At 37.3% G+C, this 18422-nt stretch overlaps 1 protein-coding gene across 1 annotated transcript; it reads right to left on the reverse strand.

The window, feature by feature from the left end:
- Positions 1-2037: 2037 nt before the first annotated feature.
- On the reverse strand, positions 2038-18226 carry dhx32b (DEAH (Asp-Glu-Ala-His) box polypeptide 32b). The gene is made up of 11 exons (XM_022672559.2): positions 17742-18226; positions 16087-16280; positions 12824-13202; positions 11556-11789; positions 11304-11397; positions 10509-10658; positions 8267-8458; positions 7104-7244; positions 6141-6331; positions 5166-5356; positions 2038-2579 (listed from the first exon to the last, which is right to left on the reverse strand). Exons 1-11 carry the CDS (start codon positions 17994-17996, stop codon positions 2399-2401), a joined length of 2202 nt encoding a protein of 733 aa, XP_022528280.1. The 5' UTR covers positions 17997-18226; the 3' UTR covers positions 2038-2398.
- Positions 18227-18422: the final 196 nt, after the last annotated feature.

Consider the following 18422-nt stretch of genomic DNA (forward strand, 5'->3'; position numbering starts at 1 on the left):
TGTGGAAACCGCGGCGTGCCCAAAGTGTATGTAATTACGGTGCGCGGCAGTGTACAAATATCTATTTTATTAAAGGCGAGGAGACGAAACTCAGAGATGTGTGTCCGGACGGGACTAAAATTACCGGAGGAGCACGGAGTTCAGAGAAAAACAGTAGATAATTCAGCCTGTAATTTTCTCAGAAGATGTCTGAGAAATAAAAACACGTACATGATCGTTCTGGACGGGAATAAAATCACAGACAATAAAAACCCCATAAAAGAAAAAATTACCCCAGAACCCCCTGAGGAACTAATCCTGTCTGGTTAGGGCTTATGTCACTAGATCAGTTGAACGGTTGCAACAGCTTATTTGCATAAAAGTGACAGAGCCCTTAAACGGCGCATTCTGAAAGGAACTAAAACTGGTAAGAATAGAGCTGCTGAGATCTTTATCTTTATGTGAGAGTGACTTTTTAACACATTATAATGATCAGCAGATTCCCAGTATATAAAGTGTATATAAAGACACCACCAACACTTTCTTAAACACATTAAACCTGTTTATTCCCAAGGTGCATGTTAATATAAAAACATTAGCAGAGCAGTAGCTTAGAAATAAATACAGAAACACAAGAGCTGAGGGCGCATGACACAAATATATTATTATTATTATTCAAATCTGTTTTTACACAGCCGATATGCCAGTGAGTAAAAAGTTAAAAACCTGCTAATGATTGAATGAATATTTTATCTCATGTAATCTAAAACATTCTGGCTAACTAGTAGCTACAGTATCTGAAGGAATAGAGGAATGTCAGTTCAGTCTCCACAGCTTTAGAGAGCCATGTCTACTGCATAGCAGCATTTATATATATTTATATACCGTCGCTGTCCAATAAAAAAAACATGTATCTCTAAAACCTTCATCACTTTTAATGGAAGTCAATGTAAAAAAGAGTTTATTTCAGTTTATTTAGGATCGTTTCTATTGGTCCATTCATCAAGAAATATTGAGACAGTGTAAGGAACAGTCAAAAATGTCAAAAATTGAGATACTTGTTTTTCATTGCACTGTAAACCCATGCCCTGTTTGAACTCAAATGATTTAAGATCTTCTTCACATAAAATTGGATATTTCTAAACATTACTCAACTATTTTTTGAGTTAGTTGAACTGAATTTGTGAGCACATATACTGTACTATTCAAACTGAGATCTTTGAGTTGAACCAACTTATAATAACTGAGTTTAGTCTGTTTTGCCATTAACAGCTTCTTTTCTATTGGCTTCTGCCACAATCTATTTGCATACTGGGCGTGTCCAACAGTTTCTGTGTTTCCGACACTCACCATCAGTGTGTAGTTATTCCCCCCCTGGGCTCCCTTACAAATAAATCAACTTCCCCTTTAGTTGTAATAACTTGATGTTTTAAGTTATGCTAACTCAATTTTTTATTCCCCATCACTTAAAACATTTAAGCAAACCGGCTGCCTTAAAGCTCACCTTCCGTCGTTTTTCCTTTCATTTTAAAATGTCTAGTTGTGGTCTCTAGTATGAATGAATGACATGTGAGCCGTTTTTGTAAAAAAAACGTGCTCAGGTGTCTCTGTATAGCTCTTTTTTAATGGACTGTTTTAGGGGTGTGTCCAAAATGACCGGATTCCAGCTTTGCTCATGAATATTCATACATGCAAACAGCATGCAAATATCTCTCCTCTGATTGGCTAGGAGCACTGCGACGCCCCTCCACCGCTCTGCCGCTCACTGCCTCCCACCTCCTAACTGATGAGCGGTGATGTTGCGTCGCTTCAGCTCCGCCTCTGGGAGTTTCTCGAGCCAAGGTGGGCTGGTCTGTGAGTTTCTGCCTACGTAGGCAGAAAGATAATTCAAAATTCACCCGTTTTTCGGAGGGGGGGAGGGGGGGTTTCTTTGCTTAGCTCCTGCAGACAATGGGGGCTGCAAAACAGTTTAATGTGCAGGTGTACACATTCAACTCGGAGAGACCTACTGTATTCCACAAAAAACAAGAAAAATCGGATTTTCGCGGAAGGTGACCTTTAAGAACTTTAATAAAACTCAACTTATCTGGTCTTACAGTATAACAAAAATGACAAAAAAGTTAAATTAACTTCTGCTTTAGTTGTAAAAACTTGAAGTTTTCATTACCCATTACTTTTTTTTTAAGGCAACCGGTTTCCTCTAATTTTTAAAATAAATTCAGCTTATCCGGGTTTACAGTGTGGACAGCGACGATATACAGTATAATCCCAAAACAGTGCATCTTACAGATGCTGCTTCTTCCATAAAAACGTCCATAAAAATGGCTTTAATCCATACAGCCCTATGCAGTCAGGAATCTGCGATATTTAAGCCTGTTTGTTGAAGTTCTCACAGAGAAATCTCCCGGCGTGTTAAAAGTCACTGAATAACACAGCGTTCGTAGCTCTGCTCCTGGCTGGGGCTGGAGCTCAGCGGCTGGGGCTTCCTCTTCCCTTTACACGGTGCGGCCGAGCCGTGATCCAGGATGTGCTGCAGAACCTCTTTACTTTCACTAGACGGCAGGTTGTAGAAGAAATACTGAGGAGCCATCTGGATAAATCTGTTTATAACACAAGAACACAGAACAAAAACATAAAAAAAACGGAACTATTTAAAGAACTGGGGTGTGTTTCCTGAAAACGATCAATCTTAGCGAATAACAGACCCACTTAACATTAGACGTCTTATAGACGTGCAGATCGTGTCTATATTGCGTCCGTCGGCCCAACACCAATTCTGCACTTCTACACGCTGTGCAAACTAGGTCCGCTATTGGACATCAATATGCAGTTAAACATTTGAACGTCGGACCAGGTAACTTTTTTGGACATCCTGGGGACGTACATTATTAAAGAATATATTTATTGTTTTTTATATTAATTTATCAACTTTACTGCTATCAATATCATTGATCAATATGAATATGTATAATTTATTATTAAGCATTGTTTATTACTAATTACATTATATTTTTGTATCTATTTAATTAATTAACAAATGTAAGTATTATTTATGTATTTTTATATATTTTTTTTGGAAATGCAATTTGTGCGGAACATTTTTAGGTTGATTTCAGCCAGACAGCGCCACTCTGATTTGCTATCAGTTGATATTGATAAAAAAAATTTACCCAGCGCCTGTTTTTTTTTTTTGTTTTTTTTTTTACTTATTTTTTAATGTACAGACTTCAAATCAATTCACACATGAGTTTTTTTTTCATTAACAGTTATATTTGAGTGTATATTAATTGAAAGTATAGTACATTACATGGCTTATTATTACTGTGACAGAACACATGCTCCCTCTAGTGTTGTGGGTTTACACTGTAAGGGTTTGAGTTTATTCAGTATAAAACAAAATATATACATATATATATATTTGCTCAAATAAGTAAAATTTACTAAAATTGAATTGTAATGCAATTCAACTTTGTAATTAACATGATAAAAACTTTAACATCAACTTTTGCATCAACACATAATCATTAAATTATGCTGCACAACAGATGAAAAAAGACTTCTAACTTTTAACTACTAGAACTGAATGACTTTTAGCTATAAAAAGCCTTCAAATGTTACATTTCATTCCAGATGGATCTAAATATAAGCAAAAAATCTGTAAAACATCTACAGGAGCCCACAAAATAATTCTTGATCACTGGGATCATGTTATTTATATGATTTTTAACCCAATTATGTGATTTTCCCCACCAGTTTACCAACATTTTCTTTTTTTAGCCCTTTTTTGACCCACTTTTGTAACAACACAGAGAGTGCACACAGTAATACCAGCTGCCTCAGTGTAAGCAGGATGATATTCACAAGCCTAAGCCTCTTTCCTGCAGCAGTACAGCAGCAGGATGTTACATATCTGCCCTGTATCAAAGCGCACTGCCCGCTAATCTGCTGCAGACGCTACAGAACGCTCACTTAATGCTCCACACCACGCTGGAGTAACTGTGCTGAAATAGAAAAGGAACCACGCGGCATACAAAACAAATAAACCTGAAATAGAACAGCAGTTAGAGTGGATTATTCTGAGTGCTTCTCTGTCTAGGAATAAGGTGTTTCTAGGAAATGTTGTTTAGCCCCAAAACAATACAATTAGCACATTAGCACACGCTAATGCAGAATTACGGATTATGACGGCTTCCTTCTTATGATTTCTCTGATATTTTCCAGTCCAACTTCATCTGCTTTATTTTTAGGATAATTTGACCTCTTCCTGTATTTCCTAGAAAATTAAAAATAGTGATTTAAATGCCAATATTATATTTAAATAAATACCAGTACCGTATTTTTCGCACTATAAGATGCACTTAAAATCCCTTAATTAATCACAAAAATCATCAGTGTTTCTTATAATCCGGTGCTCCTTATGTATGAATTGTACCAGTCAGGTATTAAGGAGCAGTAAAACCTCTCCGCTGAAATACAGCGTTATAAGGGTGAGTTTTCAGTTTCTCCAGCACTAAGGCTGGAGCAGTATTAGCATTAGCCGCTAACCACAGCACCGCTAGGCGCTAGCTCTTTCACCATTAAGAGGTGAGTACTATCAGCCTGTAGCCTGCTGCTAACCCTGGCTAGCTCTGCTGGAGCAGCATTAGCATTGGCTTATAGAAACCATGCTAAGCGCTAGCACTTTCGCCGTTCAGCAGTGAGTATATCGGACTGTTGAGATATTTGGAGTGCATTATTATTAGTATCATTCTAGACATTCTGGATCATTGGCTTCTGTTTCAAATCTGATACAATTATTATATATTTTTTAAATCTATAGTTATCATATTGCATGCAATAATAAAATGTCATTTTTATTTTATTGCAGTAGTGTATTGTTGAAAAAAAAATGTATACAGTGTTTTGTCTTATCAACAAGAGTATCACGAAAATACCATGAAATATCGTGATATTAAAAAGCCAATTGTAAATCAACAATAAACAAAATACAAAATAAAATTACCTATAGATCGCTTAAAGATCTTAAGTTAAATAATTTAGAGCTATCATTACTTAACACTGTTTGTGTTATTCAACTGTAAGTTCAGAAATATAGTATACTGGATATATTATGTACTAAAACACTATTTCTTTTAATAACTGCCCGGCTAAATATGCCAAGACCGAAGCTTAAAAAGTGAACTTACTCATGTGCTGAAATCTCAGTGACTGTTCGAATGCAGTTGTTCTCAGACAGCATGTGCTCATGGTAAAGAACCCACTCTGGAAGTTTCTTCTTGGGAGGTTCTGATCCATATCCGGACAGAGGGTGGATCTGAGCCACGTGTTTGTGAGTAAGCATGAAATAATTCCCTGTTCCATCGATATCTCGCGCCACCTGCAACAACGCACAGGAGAACAGACAGCACTTAGTACTTACTTCTGATCGACAAATACAAACTGGTTTACTACAGTAATAAAATGTTAACTTATGTATAGTGAACATTATTATATGGCATGATGTTCATGATTTTCCTTTTTAAATCATTGGTTGTTGGGATCAGCAATTTCAGTTAAATATCATCAAGGAAAATTATCAGAGGTGCCCAAACTTTTTCACACCACTGTATATGACAAGTTACAAAGAGTTATATATATATATATATATAGCTTCTCCATTTCCACTCACTGCTGTGTTTTTAACGTGGATCTCCATGGAAACCGGACAAATAGCAATTTTATTATTTTATTAAATGAGACGAAACTCAGAGATGTGCGTCCGGACGGGACTAAAATTACCGGAGGAGCACGGAGTTCAGAGAAAAACAGTAGATAATTCAGCCTGTAATTTTCTCAGAGGACGTCTGAGAAAAACACGGACATGGTTGTTCTGGACGGGAATAAAATCACAGAGGATAAAAAAAAACATAAAAGAGAGAGAAAATTACCCCAGAACCCCCTGAGACACTAATCCTGTCCAGATAGGATTTTAGTCTGCTCATATTTTGGTTATGGAATGCAGGATATTGTTTTTAAACATTGTTATGCAAAGCTTGGGATGAAACTGGATACTGGAAGATGATAAATGAAGAATACCACAGAAAAATAAAATAGTGCTTCATAGAAAACCCAACAAAGCAAGTACTGCAGTGTTGCTGAAACTCCTGCTGAAGTTTCCGTACCTGCATGAAGAATCCAGCCAGTAAAGCTCGTTTAATATCCAGTGTATTGGTCTTGGAGCCAAAAGCAGGGGATGATACCGGAAGCTCTATCCGTTTCAGGATCTCAATCAGCTCTGCTCGAACTGCATCAGCTGTTTCTAAAGCAGTCAGGCTCAGAAAATGATCATCACACCATCGCTCTGTGTTGGAATCTACAGGAAAAATCAAGTGGTTAGTAGAGGTGGGCGATATAGCCTTAAAATAATATCACGATATTTCATGGTATTTTCAGGATGACAATACTACTTCTCCCCAATTTACACGGCCAATTACCCAGCCCACTCTCACTAGGACTCCCCCTCCCTATCACTAGTGATGCCCCAACACACCAGGAGGGTGAAGACTAACACATGCTTCCTCTGATACATGTGAAGTCAGCCACCGCTTCTTTTCGAGCTGCTGCTGATGCTGTAGTATTACCGAGCAGCATCACAGCGCTAACGCTCGGAGGAAAGCGCAGCGACTCGGTTCTGATACATCAGCTCACAGACGCCCTGTGCTGCAGACATCACCCTAGGAGTGATGTGGGTAGAGAGCGCCATCTACTGTACCCACCCGGAGGGAGCAGGGCCAATTGTGCTCCCTCTGAGCGCCGGCAGCTTGATGCTAAAGCTGCATGAGCGGGGGTTCAAACCTGTGACCTCCTGCTCATAGTGGCAGTGCTTTAGACCGCTGGACCACTTGGCGCCAAACTGAAAATGTAATGTTATTTCTGCATACGATATGATTTGGCACACCCCTAACAGAGATATAAAAAAATATAAGAATTTTATCAAAATTGGTAACAGAAGTCAATCCAGATCCAGAATCAGAGTGTCATGATATTGATTTTAATGCCTATATAAATATCCTGCACTGTTTGTATAACGACTTTCTATTGGTCTGCATTGTTCTCATTGTTCTCATTGTTCTTTCGTGACTCACATGAGCTGTACTGGCTTTGTTTGTAAGCGTTGTAGACGTTGATGAGGGTAAAATGGTCCCCCTCAGGGTGATAGAAGCTCTGATGGCTCTCCAAAGCCTCCTGTTTAAACTCCACAGGAGGAGCCAGGAAACAGTTCGGAGCTGAGGAGGAAAAAAAAAAAACATACAGAAGTCAGGAGGTGCGCAATATATCATTTATTAATCCTTAAGGCAACATCCTGTTTAAATATGAACTCTATTCTAACTCTAATTCTAACAAAAGCTAATACTTTCTTGTCATGCAATTTATGTTTGAACAATGAATTTTGTTACAATACAAGTTATTTATACTAGAAAATGACTGTAATATGATAAATAATAATTATGATATATATATATATATTTATCTGTCAGAATAGCACACAGACTATTCAAATAAATTATTCCATATATTACACATTACGTCATCTCCCTGCAACACATTTATCACTGCATTAATAAGAATTGTGTCTAATGGGGTATATGCATGTTACCCCCATTAAATACAGACTGCACAGGATATTGTCCTCATAATCCACATTTTATATCAAACCACAGAATCTACCCACCAAACTCAGCACATGCAACAATTAATTCAGCTCAGAAAACAATTAGCATCGCCAATTAGCCATTTTGGTCTTCATAATACAAGTACCCAAGGCTGTATTAATAAGAATTAAAAAAAGAAATTGAACGATCTTATTTTAATTGGACTTAACTTGAAATATATTCAATATTTGCATCTCATTTTATGTATTGTAGGCAGGCCTGCTTTATATTTTATTATTACAGAATAACATATTTCCGCTATTAATGTAAAACATGACTTTTTAAAGTGCAGTTATTCTTTAAGACATATTCAGGTTTCCTTAAAATAACCTCTGGCATATGAGTGACCATGAGTCTTCTATATGTTTAATTTGTTTATCCTTTTTAGGTGAAAAAAGGTGCATCAAACTATAAAAAAATGGTTGGAAGAGATATATACAGTATTTACAGCATCTGCTACTGACTGATGTTCATTTATTCAGTTCATTTATTTGCACCTTAGCTTAAATTCAATGCTCTTCTGTAGATCAGATATTAAATATCTGTGTAACATAGAATTGTGCATCTCTAATCAACAGTAGAATGGCTATAATTACCTGTTAGCATGGAGACAATGGTCAGCACCTCATTGACGCAGTCGAACTCGCAGGAAGCCAGCAGAGTCTTAGCCATCTGTGGCTCCAGAGGGAATTCAGACATTATTATTCCAATCTCTGAGAGATTACCATCGTCATCCAGAGCCGCCAGGTAGTCCAGCTCCTCTAAAGCCTGCATGAGGCCCTCGGGATCTTTAAATAGGTGAGAAAAGAAAATTAATGAATAAAAACATTCTTTAAAGTATCGCTTTAATCCCTTTAATCCTGAACAAATCCTTAAACAATTGATTTATTACCAAACACAACACAGCAGGCCAAGATGATATTTTACTCCCGCTGCTGGAAAAACGCTCTCACACTGTAAAACTGTTAAATTCCCCTGCGAAATTAACCCTTCAGACCCTGCATCCATTACAATGGACAAATTGTGTTTTCTTTATTTTTAAACGTAGTACAGTACTGTATTTTAATATAGTAGGACTAGAGCCATTGGGGCAAAGTCACAGATCATTGTTACTTATTTAATGTGATTTAGAACACTTTTTAAATCATGTTTTTTCTGTTCTGTGTTTAGCGATGGTTTAAGAAAAGGTCAACATGAAATATTACACACAGGCTTCCAATGCAATGAAAATTAAAAACAAAAAAAACTATTAAATATTTTAGTTTATTGGATTCATTAGCTCTATAGATTTGATGGTAGAACTTTAGTTATCCTTTTTGTGCATTACAGACAAAAAACAGCATTTTTAAATGTTTTCCATTACCAGAGATAATTCAGGTCTGAAAGGGTTAAAGCAAAATAGTGTCTGCTGGGCTTCCAGGTGTTCAATGTAATTTCTAGTTTGATACCATTTTTTTTAAAAGCATTAAAATGTTGTGTATAGTTTTAATAAATACAGCAAGTAAAGTTTCCAGCTGTTTACCGACATTTAATGTCGCTGCCCAGTGAAAAACAAGTATCTCCATTTTTGTGGATTTTTAGTTTACTACATAATTTGAACAGACAAACTGTCTCTTACACTGTGCCAAAGTTTCTTGATGAACGGAAAAATAGAAACTCTTCAGAATTAACTGAAATAAACTCTTTTTACATTGACTTCCATTGAAAGTTTATAGGGTTTTTTCTCTCTCCTGTAAAATTGCTGTTTTGGAGATCAGTGTTTTTCATTGGACAGCGATGACGAGTTTTTGTTTTTCTTTGTTTCTAGTTTTTATTAATGTTTTAATGCATATCTTATTTTTGCAATTAGGTCAATGTACAAGACAATATGCTTAGTAATAATAAACAGTATTTTAAAGTTACAGTATTTTGTCTGCACATTTATACATGCAATTTCCTGGGGATAGAAATGGCACGTAGACGCAGTAATGCACCTGACTACGTTTATGTTTCAGCCACTGTGGGATTTTAACAATAGCTTCTCCTCCAGTCCATAATTACTGCATTACTGCCCTCCTGAACAGCACTGTTAATGTTCTGCTAATGAAGTGCTTTGCTCTGGATGGTTTCTGGGTCCGCAGGCCACCAGAAGCAGGTCATCTCTGGAACAAAGAGCCCAGTTAGAGGCTGTCGGCTCAGCTAAAGCACGGCTCACCACCCACTAATGCAGCCGGAGCACGGCACGGCGGCACAGAGGCACAGCGACACGGCCGCCATCTGTGGCAGATCTGTGGGCCAAAGGGAACCTGGCTGACCCGGCCAGCGCTCTGCCAGCAGAAGGAGCAGCTTATACCTGCTGAAGCCCGTCAGACAGGAGCGGCGTGACCTGGGTGAGGTATACTCCACACTAATGCCTGACATGCTGACAGGCTAAAAGTGTTTTCCCCTCTGCTAGACGAGCGTTTATAAGGAATAGGTAAACCCTGATTAGAGTGATGAGTGTATCTGTTTCCTTAACGGAGAATACAAATGTAATGCAAGTTTGGGCACCCATGATCATTTTCATGATTTTCCTTCATAAATCATTGGTTTAATTAAATACAGCTCTGGGAAAAAATAAGAGATCACTTAAAAATGATGAGTTTCTTTGATTTTAGCAAATTGAAAACCTCTGGAATATAATCAAGAGGAAGATGGATGATCACAAACCATCAAACCACCAAACTGAACTGCTTGAATTTTTGCACCAGGAGTAAAGCAGCATAAAGTTATCCAAAAGCAGTGTGTAAGACTGGTGGAGGAGGAGAACATGATGCCAATTAAACAGTTTTATAGATAGATGTATGTGTGGGGCCTCACCTGGTCTGTCAATGAATTCACAGTTGCCCAGCCCAGCGATCTCCATCCTCTTCAGGAACAGCACCGTGGACGTGATGTTAGACTCCAGAATGTGAGGAACACTCTCAGCAGGAAGGGGCGTGGCCTCCGGATACAAACAAAAACACTTCCCTGCAGACAACACACAAATCTGGTTACAGAAACACTACAACAAACAGACGGGACAGACTGCTGATAAACTTACTCCTGCCTTGACCTGACCTGCACTCACGCTGTGTTTAAACAATCCGTGCCCGAGCACCCTTGCCTCATTACTCACTGGGCTACTCAGTGGGATTGCTGGTATTGTGCCAAATTTATTACCCCGCCATGAAAAGCAGCCTCTCTTTGGAGTGCGTTTTCTTGATAAAAGATACATGAAGATAATGTGTGTGTCTTATACATAATTTATTCTGTGGTATAACTCACATATATGTAGTTGCAGATGAAGTTCAGAAAATATATAAAAATAAATTCAAGTTATTTTACCCAGTGGGGTAAAATGTATTAACACTGATAAGAGTTACATAGAGTTAATATATGACTTTATACAGCGTTGAATTAACTCTACAATATTAACTCTTGTGGTTATTGTGAGTTATTTTAACACTATAGTGAGTCGGGCCATATGTTATCTAGGACAGTGTTAAATTCGACTCTTTGCTGTGCACGGTTACATACATAGCGACATAGAGCACGCTCTTGAGAGGGGGTGCTTTTCCTGGCGGGGGTGCTGAATTCGGCACAACACTGCCATGTTTCTAGGAGAGAACCTACCTGTTGGTCCAATCAGCTGTTTGCGACCCTCAGCTTGGCTTTTACTGATTGGTCGGATCACAATGGAGTTGGCTCTGATTCGGGGGTTGTACACCTGCAAAACATTGCATATTTGTTTTAAATACTTAAGATTCAGCCTCTAACACAAACCAAATATGAACTAAATAAAGATGCTCAAGATATCTCTACAAAATTAATCAGAAAACAGCATTAAATTAACAATTAAATCAAGAAATAAACAGAAACACATACATATCTCTTCTGTACTCCAGCGTCGATGATGAAGCGAATGCTGTGCATGGCCCAGAACAGGTCTTCAGTGGGGCCGCAGGTGAGGAACACCTTCCTGGACCTGCTGTCCTCCTCTGTGGACGCAGGGACGCTGTCTCCTTGCTGTGGACACAGGGACACCGGCACCAGCTCACCTAATGATGAGGACAGACCGGCCCCTTCTCTCCGCAGGATGGCATGAGCGCATTCAATTTCCTTGGAGAAAGAGAAGAGAAAGACTTTTTTTCCTATTACCATGGAAACGGGGCCATTCACATTTCTGTGTAGCTTTCTCAAAAGATCGATGGTATTTAGGAAGAGGCAGCAACCTTCAGTGCACTGCAGGATCCAGAGAGGCTAGAAAAACAAACTCTGGACCACCTTAAAAGAAAGGTGATATAAAATAGTTAGTATTTAGTTTAAATATAGAGCTTGAATAAGAACATCTTGTGTACAGAATAGAGCTGCAACTAACAGTCATTTTGTAGGGCTGCAACGATTAGTCGATATAATCGACAATGTCGATTATTTAAATTTGTCGACTACAAATTTCATGGTCGACTAATCGACTAATTTTAAATCTCATGTTTAGCTTTTTTTCTGTTGTTTTTAGAGATGGAGGTCACAGCAGAAACAATCATTGACTACTCGACTAATCGAATAAATTATCATCAGATTAGTCAACTACCAAAATAGTCATTAGTTGCAGCCCTATCATTTTGGTAGTTCACTAATCTGTTGATTATTTTTTGATCAGTCTTTTTTTAGTCATGCTTTACATCTCTGCTTTCTAAACTAAAAGTAGCTTCTTCTAGAAGTTTAAATGCTCATTCCAGAAGGAATATCTTTTTTAATACTTTTTTAATATTGAGTTATAATTTCATAGAAGATACCAGAAGGGTTAAAAAGACTAGTGCACGCCTCCTCCAATACATGTGAACTCTGATGCTGTAGCATTTCCAAGTAGCATCACAGCGCTAACGCTCGGAGGAAAGCGCAGCGACTCGGTTCTGATACATCAGCTCACAGATGCAGCCTTGTGTTGATCCACATCACCCTAGGAGTGATGAGGGGAAAGAAGAGCACCATCTACTGTACTGTACCCACCCAGAGAGAGCAAGAAGAACTGTGCTCTCTCAGGGCTCTGGCAGCTGATGGAAAGTTGCATGACTGGGATTCGAACTAATGATCTTAAAAGAAGACTCATCTTTATTTCAGATTCGCAGCAGCTTTAAAAACTCTTTTCTTACCTGTTCAGTGGCGAGAAACGCCACAATATCTCCAGGACTCTGAGTCTGGTGGATCTCCATGGCCAGGCGGAGTGTAGAACACAGGTAATCCTTCACACCTCCCCTCTCTGTCCCGTAAACCACCTCAGAGGGACGTCCTGCATCCAGCCGGATCAGGGGAATGCCTCCGTAGTGGTGGAGGAGTTTGTGGGAGGAGTGAGGAGCAGTGAGGACGACCAGTCGGAGCTCAGGACGTGAGAGGAGCACGTCTTTCAGTAAACCCAGCAGGAGGTCGGTACTGACGGTGCGCTCCTGAGCCTGATCTATTACCACCACGCCGTACTGCTCCAGCAGAGGATCCGACATCATCTCACGAAGCAAGAGGTCATCAGTGCAGTATCTGGACCAATGAAACCAATGGAAATATATATACAGTTATTGTAAACGGTATAAAAGTTAAAATAGTAATTTTTATTTAAAACAGAATACACATTGTGTACGTACATTTGTGTTTGCGAGTAGAACACAATACCTCCAGGAAGCAGATCACCTGAGTTTTAAACACCTGTGTTAGGCCCTATTTACTGTTCTTTGCTGAGTATTGACTGTTTATCCTCATACAACACGATTTTCCCATTGCATGTGTTATTCTTTCATTTTTTTTTACCGACCTTGATTTTTACCTGCTTTTTAATTCTGCCTTTCCGTGTTTTGATCTCTGGACTGTTTATCTACTTTGGTAAATTTTCTCCTTGTTGCTGCTGTTTACCGGTATTCACCTTGCGCTGTCTGATCACCATGGACATCATGGACATTAACCCAAAGTGCCTGACAAAGTGCAGCAATTCAATATGACATCAGTTCTACAAATGGACAGAAGACGTCTGGAAGGATGTTGACTCATTCTGTAAGTTAATATATATATTTTATTTTTATTCATTCTAAGATGTGTTGATAATTCATCGTGTCATGTGTCAGTTTCCTTAATACTATCAAATTAAATTAAAAATAAATCAAATTTAGACTTTCAAAGACTTCTTTCTACCACTCATACTATTCAGTAGTAAGTTTAAATAGCATTGAAAATAGGCTCCAATGCAATTTTTTGGGGGTTATCTAATTTGCTGCAGTTTTACCATGTCAACTGTACCATCTTTACTAGTTAAAACAAGTAAGGAATGTACCGGAAATTAGCAACTCTTAGAAGCATGAATATTTTATGTATTAATTGTATTCATGTATTTTTGGTTTAGTTCAGTCTTTCGTTAAAGCAGTATGCAAGTTAACCTGCATTTTTTTGTTGATTTTTACTTTTACTACATAATTTGAAAAGAAAGACAAACTGTCCCTCACACTGTGCCAATATTTCTTGATGAACGGACCAATGAAAACTCAAAATTTAAATTCAAAATGACCTGAAATAAACTCTTTTTTACATTGACTTCCATTGAAAGTTTACAAGGTTTCTTCTTTCTCTTGTAAAGTTGCTGTTTTGGAGATGAGTGTTTTTATTGGACAGCGACGATATCAAATGGAAATTGCAATTTTTTCTAAATGCAGTGTAAACTGTAAGAGAATTAAATCAAAATTGTATTTTTTTTGTATGTGTGTGTCTGTGTGTGTTTTTTTAAAGATCTTTGGGAGATGGATTAAGGCCATATTTTCAGATTCAATAAGGATTCAATACCTTTTCAATGCCTTTTTATTATAAAATCCTTATATAATATAATATTTTGTCCATGTTCCACCCCTTATCCCATTTAATTTTAACTCTTCAAGTTTGCTTTGGGCAAAAAAACAGCAAAACATGCATTAAAAACACAGCCGTTGTCTGATTAAAACCCTCAGCGCTGCTGGATCTAACATTAAATCAGACTCACTGCACTGGTCCTACTGAATACTCCACATCAGTGTGAGCTTAATGAAAGCAGACAGCGATTCTCTGATGGTAATTTACTCAGGTTATTATGGAGGTCAGTGTTTTCATTAGGCTCTGCTCCTCTCAGCTGTTCTGATCACCTCTTGTCTCTTGTCTTTGTGCTCCAGACTGACTCATGGAGGTTCTGAAGCTCCTGAGGAGCATATGGGCTGTGTGGGTGCGTGGCAGCTGCTGAGAGGGACCCCAAAACCAGGCCTCAGCGCCTATTGTTAGCTTTTTTTAGTGGGACAGGCGTCTGTGAAAGGACGTGTGCACGGCGGGGGAGGGGGACGCTGGAGAACACAGGAGGGAAAAGTGTTTTGTTGGATGTTGGATGGAGAAGTGTGTTTAAAGTGAACAATTCGAGTGAACTGTGGTGTGCGCTGGAGTATAAATATTAAATAGACCTAAAAAAGGTCATTTAAACTTAAAGTAACACTTCTCTAGTGAAAAAAGTAGAAAAAATGTATACTCAGCATTATTATTAATCATAATATAGTACATTTAAAGTATATTTAAAGTGAAACAACTTTTTTTCGTACTTATTATACTTTAATTGTATAAAAACAGTACAAAAGTCTTACTTAAAAAGTGCTAAGTGTTCTTAACTGTACTAAAATGGAACTACAGTATATATATATATATATTTAAACATACTACTTCATGTATGTTTAATATAACCCCATATTTTAATAAATATGCTTACAGTAAAATTGTAATACATTTAATGAGTAATGATTACTATTACTAACTGTTACTAACTGTATCACTATTTATTACACACCGGGTATATTAGAAATGTACTAAGAATTGATGCTAATATAAAATATATGTGATCTATATTTTTAAATTAAAGTACAAATATACATGCTTCTTGTTCCTGTCTTTTGTAAGTAAGACAATTCTAGTATATTTTTAAACTTCGTTGGGTATAAAAATATATTTTAATATACTGTACTATACAATTTTACTTATTTTTGTTAATTAGTAGTAGTAATTGAATTGAAACTTTCTAAAAAGTAAAAAAAAAACATGATACATTGTAATTTAAGTGAATTATTGTAACAGTTGTTTTTTAACACACTTTGCTAAAAATGTACAAAAGTATATTTGGAAACAAGTATTTTAGAAGTATATTGAATTATATAAACTTAATTTATATTTTTTAAATATACTATATCGTACTTTATCGTACGTTAACTTTCAAACATTTGATGAAAGCATAATATTAATGTCCTTTTTTAATATATATTTTTAAGTAAGTACATAAATCGAATAGTATATTTACAGCATACTTAGACATTTCCCACTATGTTTTAAATACATTTAAGTACATGTATTTTTTTTTCACCAGGGTTAAAAGTACCTCAGAACAGTGTCGGTAGAGCAGCAGGTCTGAAGAGGGACGTTGTATCCCACCTCGTGACCGATGTTCACGTCCATCTCGTCGGCCACTCTCAGGGCCAGGTCCACGGTGCTCTGTCGGTGGATCTGAGTGCACACCACCATCCCGTTCTGGTACTGAACCGACAGACAGAACTCCGCACACCACTGAGGAATCTGTAGAGTAATAAAAACACACACATAAACCCAGAGTCCAACAAACAACCCAACATTCTTCAGTCTAGACGAGCTGCAGTGCACAGCATTCAGTCTGTCATGTGCTGCAGCAACTTAAATAAACAACACATTAAATAAGAGTAAAAAAAAGTGATCACATGGACCCCAAAAAAACAAGAAAACACTAAATAATCTAAAATTCTAATACTTCTAATACAGGTGCAAGAAAAAGTATGTGAACTCTTTAAGATTATACTTGGATTTCTGCATAAATTGGTCATTAAATGTGTTTTGAGTCAACAATAGACAAATACAGTCTGCTTAAACTAATACCACACAAAAATATATGTTATATGTTTGCATGGTTTAATTGAACACAACATGTTAGCATCAGAGGAAAACTTAATACCATCTGTCCGCCAAATGAAGCTCAACTAATGATGGATGACGCAACAGGACAACGACCCAAAACAGTTTAATGACCAATTTATGCAGAAATCCAAGTAATCCCAAAGGGTTGACATACTTTTTCCTGCTACTGTAAATTTAAAGACTTCTACCCCACACTACTTCACTTGTGCAACTTTTTAAAACATTACTCTCATAATTTATGTATTGTATAGACCATACACACTAAAAAAACAGAAGTACCACATACAGTAAGTTCTTTCTTGTACTCAAAGCTACACTTTTCATAATTGTACCTCAGAAAGTGCTGATTTGTATATTTCTATGTATATTATATATTTTTCATTTGAATTCCAGACCATTTTGGATCATCAAGTTCTTGACACATATTCACATGATGATAATGTTTATAATCTTTATAATCTATGCTGGTTCAAAAACATGGGTGCAAAAATAGACTTTTTATACCTCAATTTTATGCACAGCCCCAGTAACCAGCTTTATAATCTTTTAATAAAGATCTGTAATTATTTTTCTTAGTGTGTACAATGGAACCATGTGGCACTCCACGAAATCTTACCAAAAAAAAACATACAATATATTGGGAAAATTTAGTTTGAAAGGGATATTTTATATAGGTTTAAAATAAGAAAGTAAGACTGTTTACATATATTTTTTGTAAGATTAAAGTAAATGCATTTAGAATGGTGCATTCAGGCAAAGTAAAACCCAAGTTGAATGAAGTTGTATTCAAAACTTTCACTGTTTTACCATTAATAATTATAAAAATATGAACACTGAAGAGATTTGACCATGGTCGTTTTACTTAATTCAGTTTAGTTAGATAAATATTTATTTGGTTTTAGCTTTTATTGTGTTCTTATCACCACCATTGTAAATAACGTTAAATGTTTCTTTGCACTGAAAAACACCCTGAGAAACTTTGTCCTTTAAATATATTTATTATTTACAGCGATTAACTCATTTCATTGATTCAAAAAATATACAGAACTAAGATTGAAAAATCCCATTTAAATAAAAGTAGATCATTACCTGAGTGCTTTGTCCAGTTTTAGCGGATCCGCTGATAATAATAATCTGATTATTGATTATCGCCTCTATGAACTCGTGCTTTGCTCCCCAGACCGGCAGGGTTTTCCTCTCTCTCAGTAGTTTATAATATCGGGAGGAGAAGGGAAGCCCGTCGAACTGATTCAGCTCCAGAAGATCATCAGCATCCAGATCCTTAACCGAGTCCAGATCTCCACATTTATCCATCATCAGATCTCCGGCGCGCGCCGCCGCCATATCCCGATATAAATCCGCGAGAAGATTAAAGCGGTGTAAAACAGATACTGATCAGTTACTGATCTCTGTTTCTGTCCATCTGTGTGGAGAAATTTCTGGAATATGATTTGTTATTCCGTGAGAATCAGTAGAGAAAAGTATAAAGTAAAGTATAAAGAATAAAGTTAAAGAATAAAGGCACGCGCTCTGGCCGCTCCGCTGTCCCCGCGCGCGCTGTCGGTCTGAGCGGAGCTCCGGTGGAGGGGAGGGGCAGCAGGGCTCGAGCTAGGTCATGTGATCCTTAATCCTATCATAATACAGCTGAACAGATCTGAGAGAGAAAGAGAGAGAGAGAGAGAGAGAGAGAGAGACCATCCATCAATCATTACTAATGACCACTACTACTATTATATTGATACTGATTATTGATATCTTACATCTTGTATA

Source organism: Astyanax mexicanus, chromosome 14, assembly GCF_023375975.1.
Source record: "Astyanax mexicanus isolate ESR-SI-001 chromosome 14, AstMex3_surface, whole genome shotgun sequence".
In the NCBI taxonomy this organism is placed as follows: Eukaryota; Metazoa; Chordata; class Actinopteri; order Characiformes; family Acestrorhamphidae; genus Astyanax; species Astyanax mexicanus.

Bases quoted from the DNA above. Each gene is read 5' to 3' on its own strand.
- dhx32b (XM_022672559.2), bottom strand. From the start codon at position 17,996: ATGGCGGCGGCGCGCGCCGGAGATCTGATGATGGATAAATGTGGAGAT. The intron at 16,281-17,741 runs GTAATGATCTAC...ATTACTCTACAG, and splicing joins AAACTGGACAAAGCACTCAG to ATTCCTCAGTGGTGTGCGGA. The intron at 13,203-16,086 runs GTACTTTTAACC...TCATTGGTCCAG, and splicing joins TCTACCGACACTGTTCTGAG to ATACTGCACTGATGACCTCT.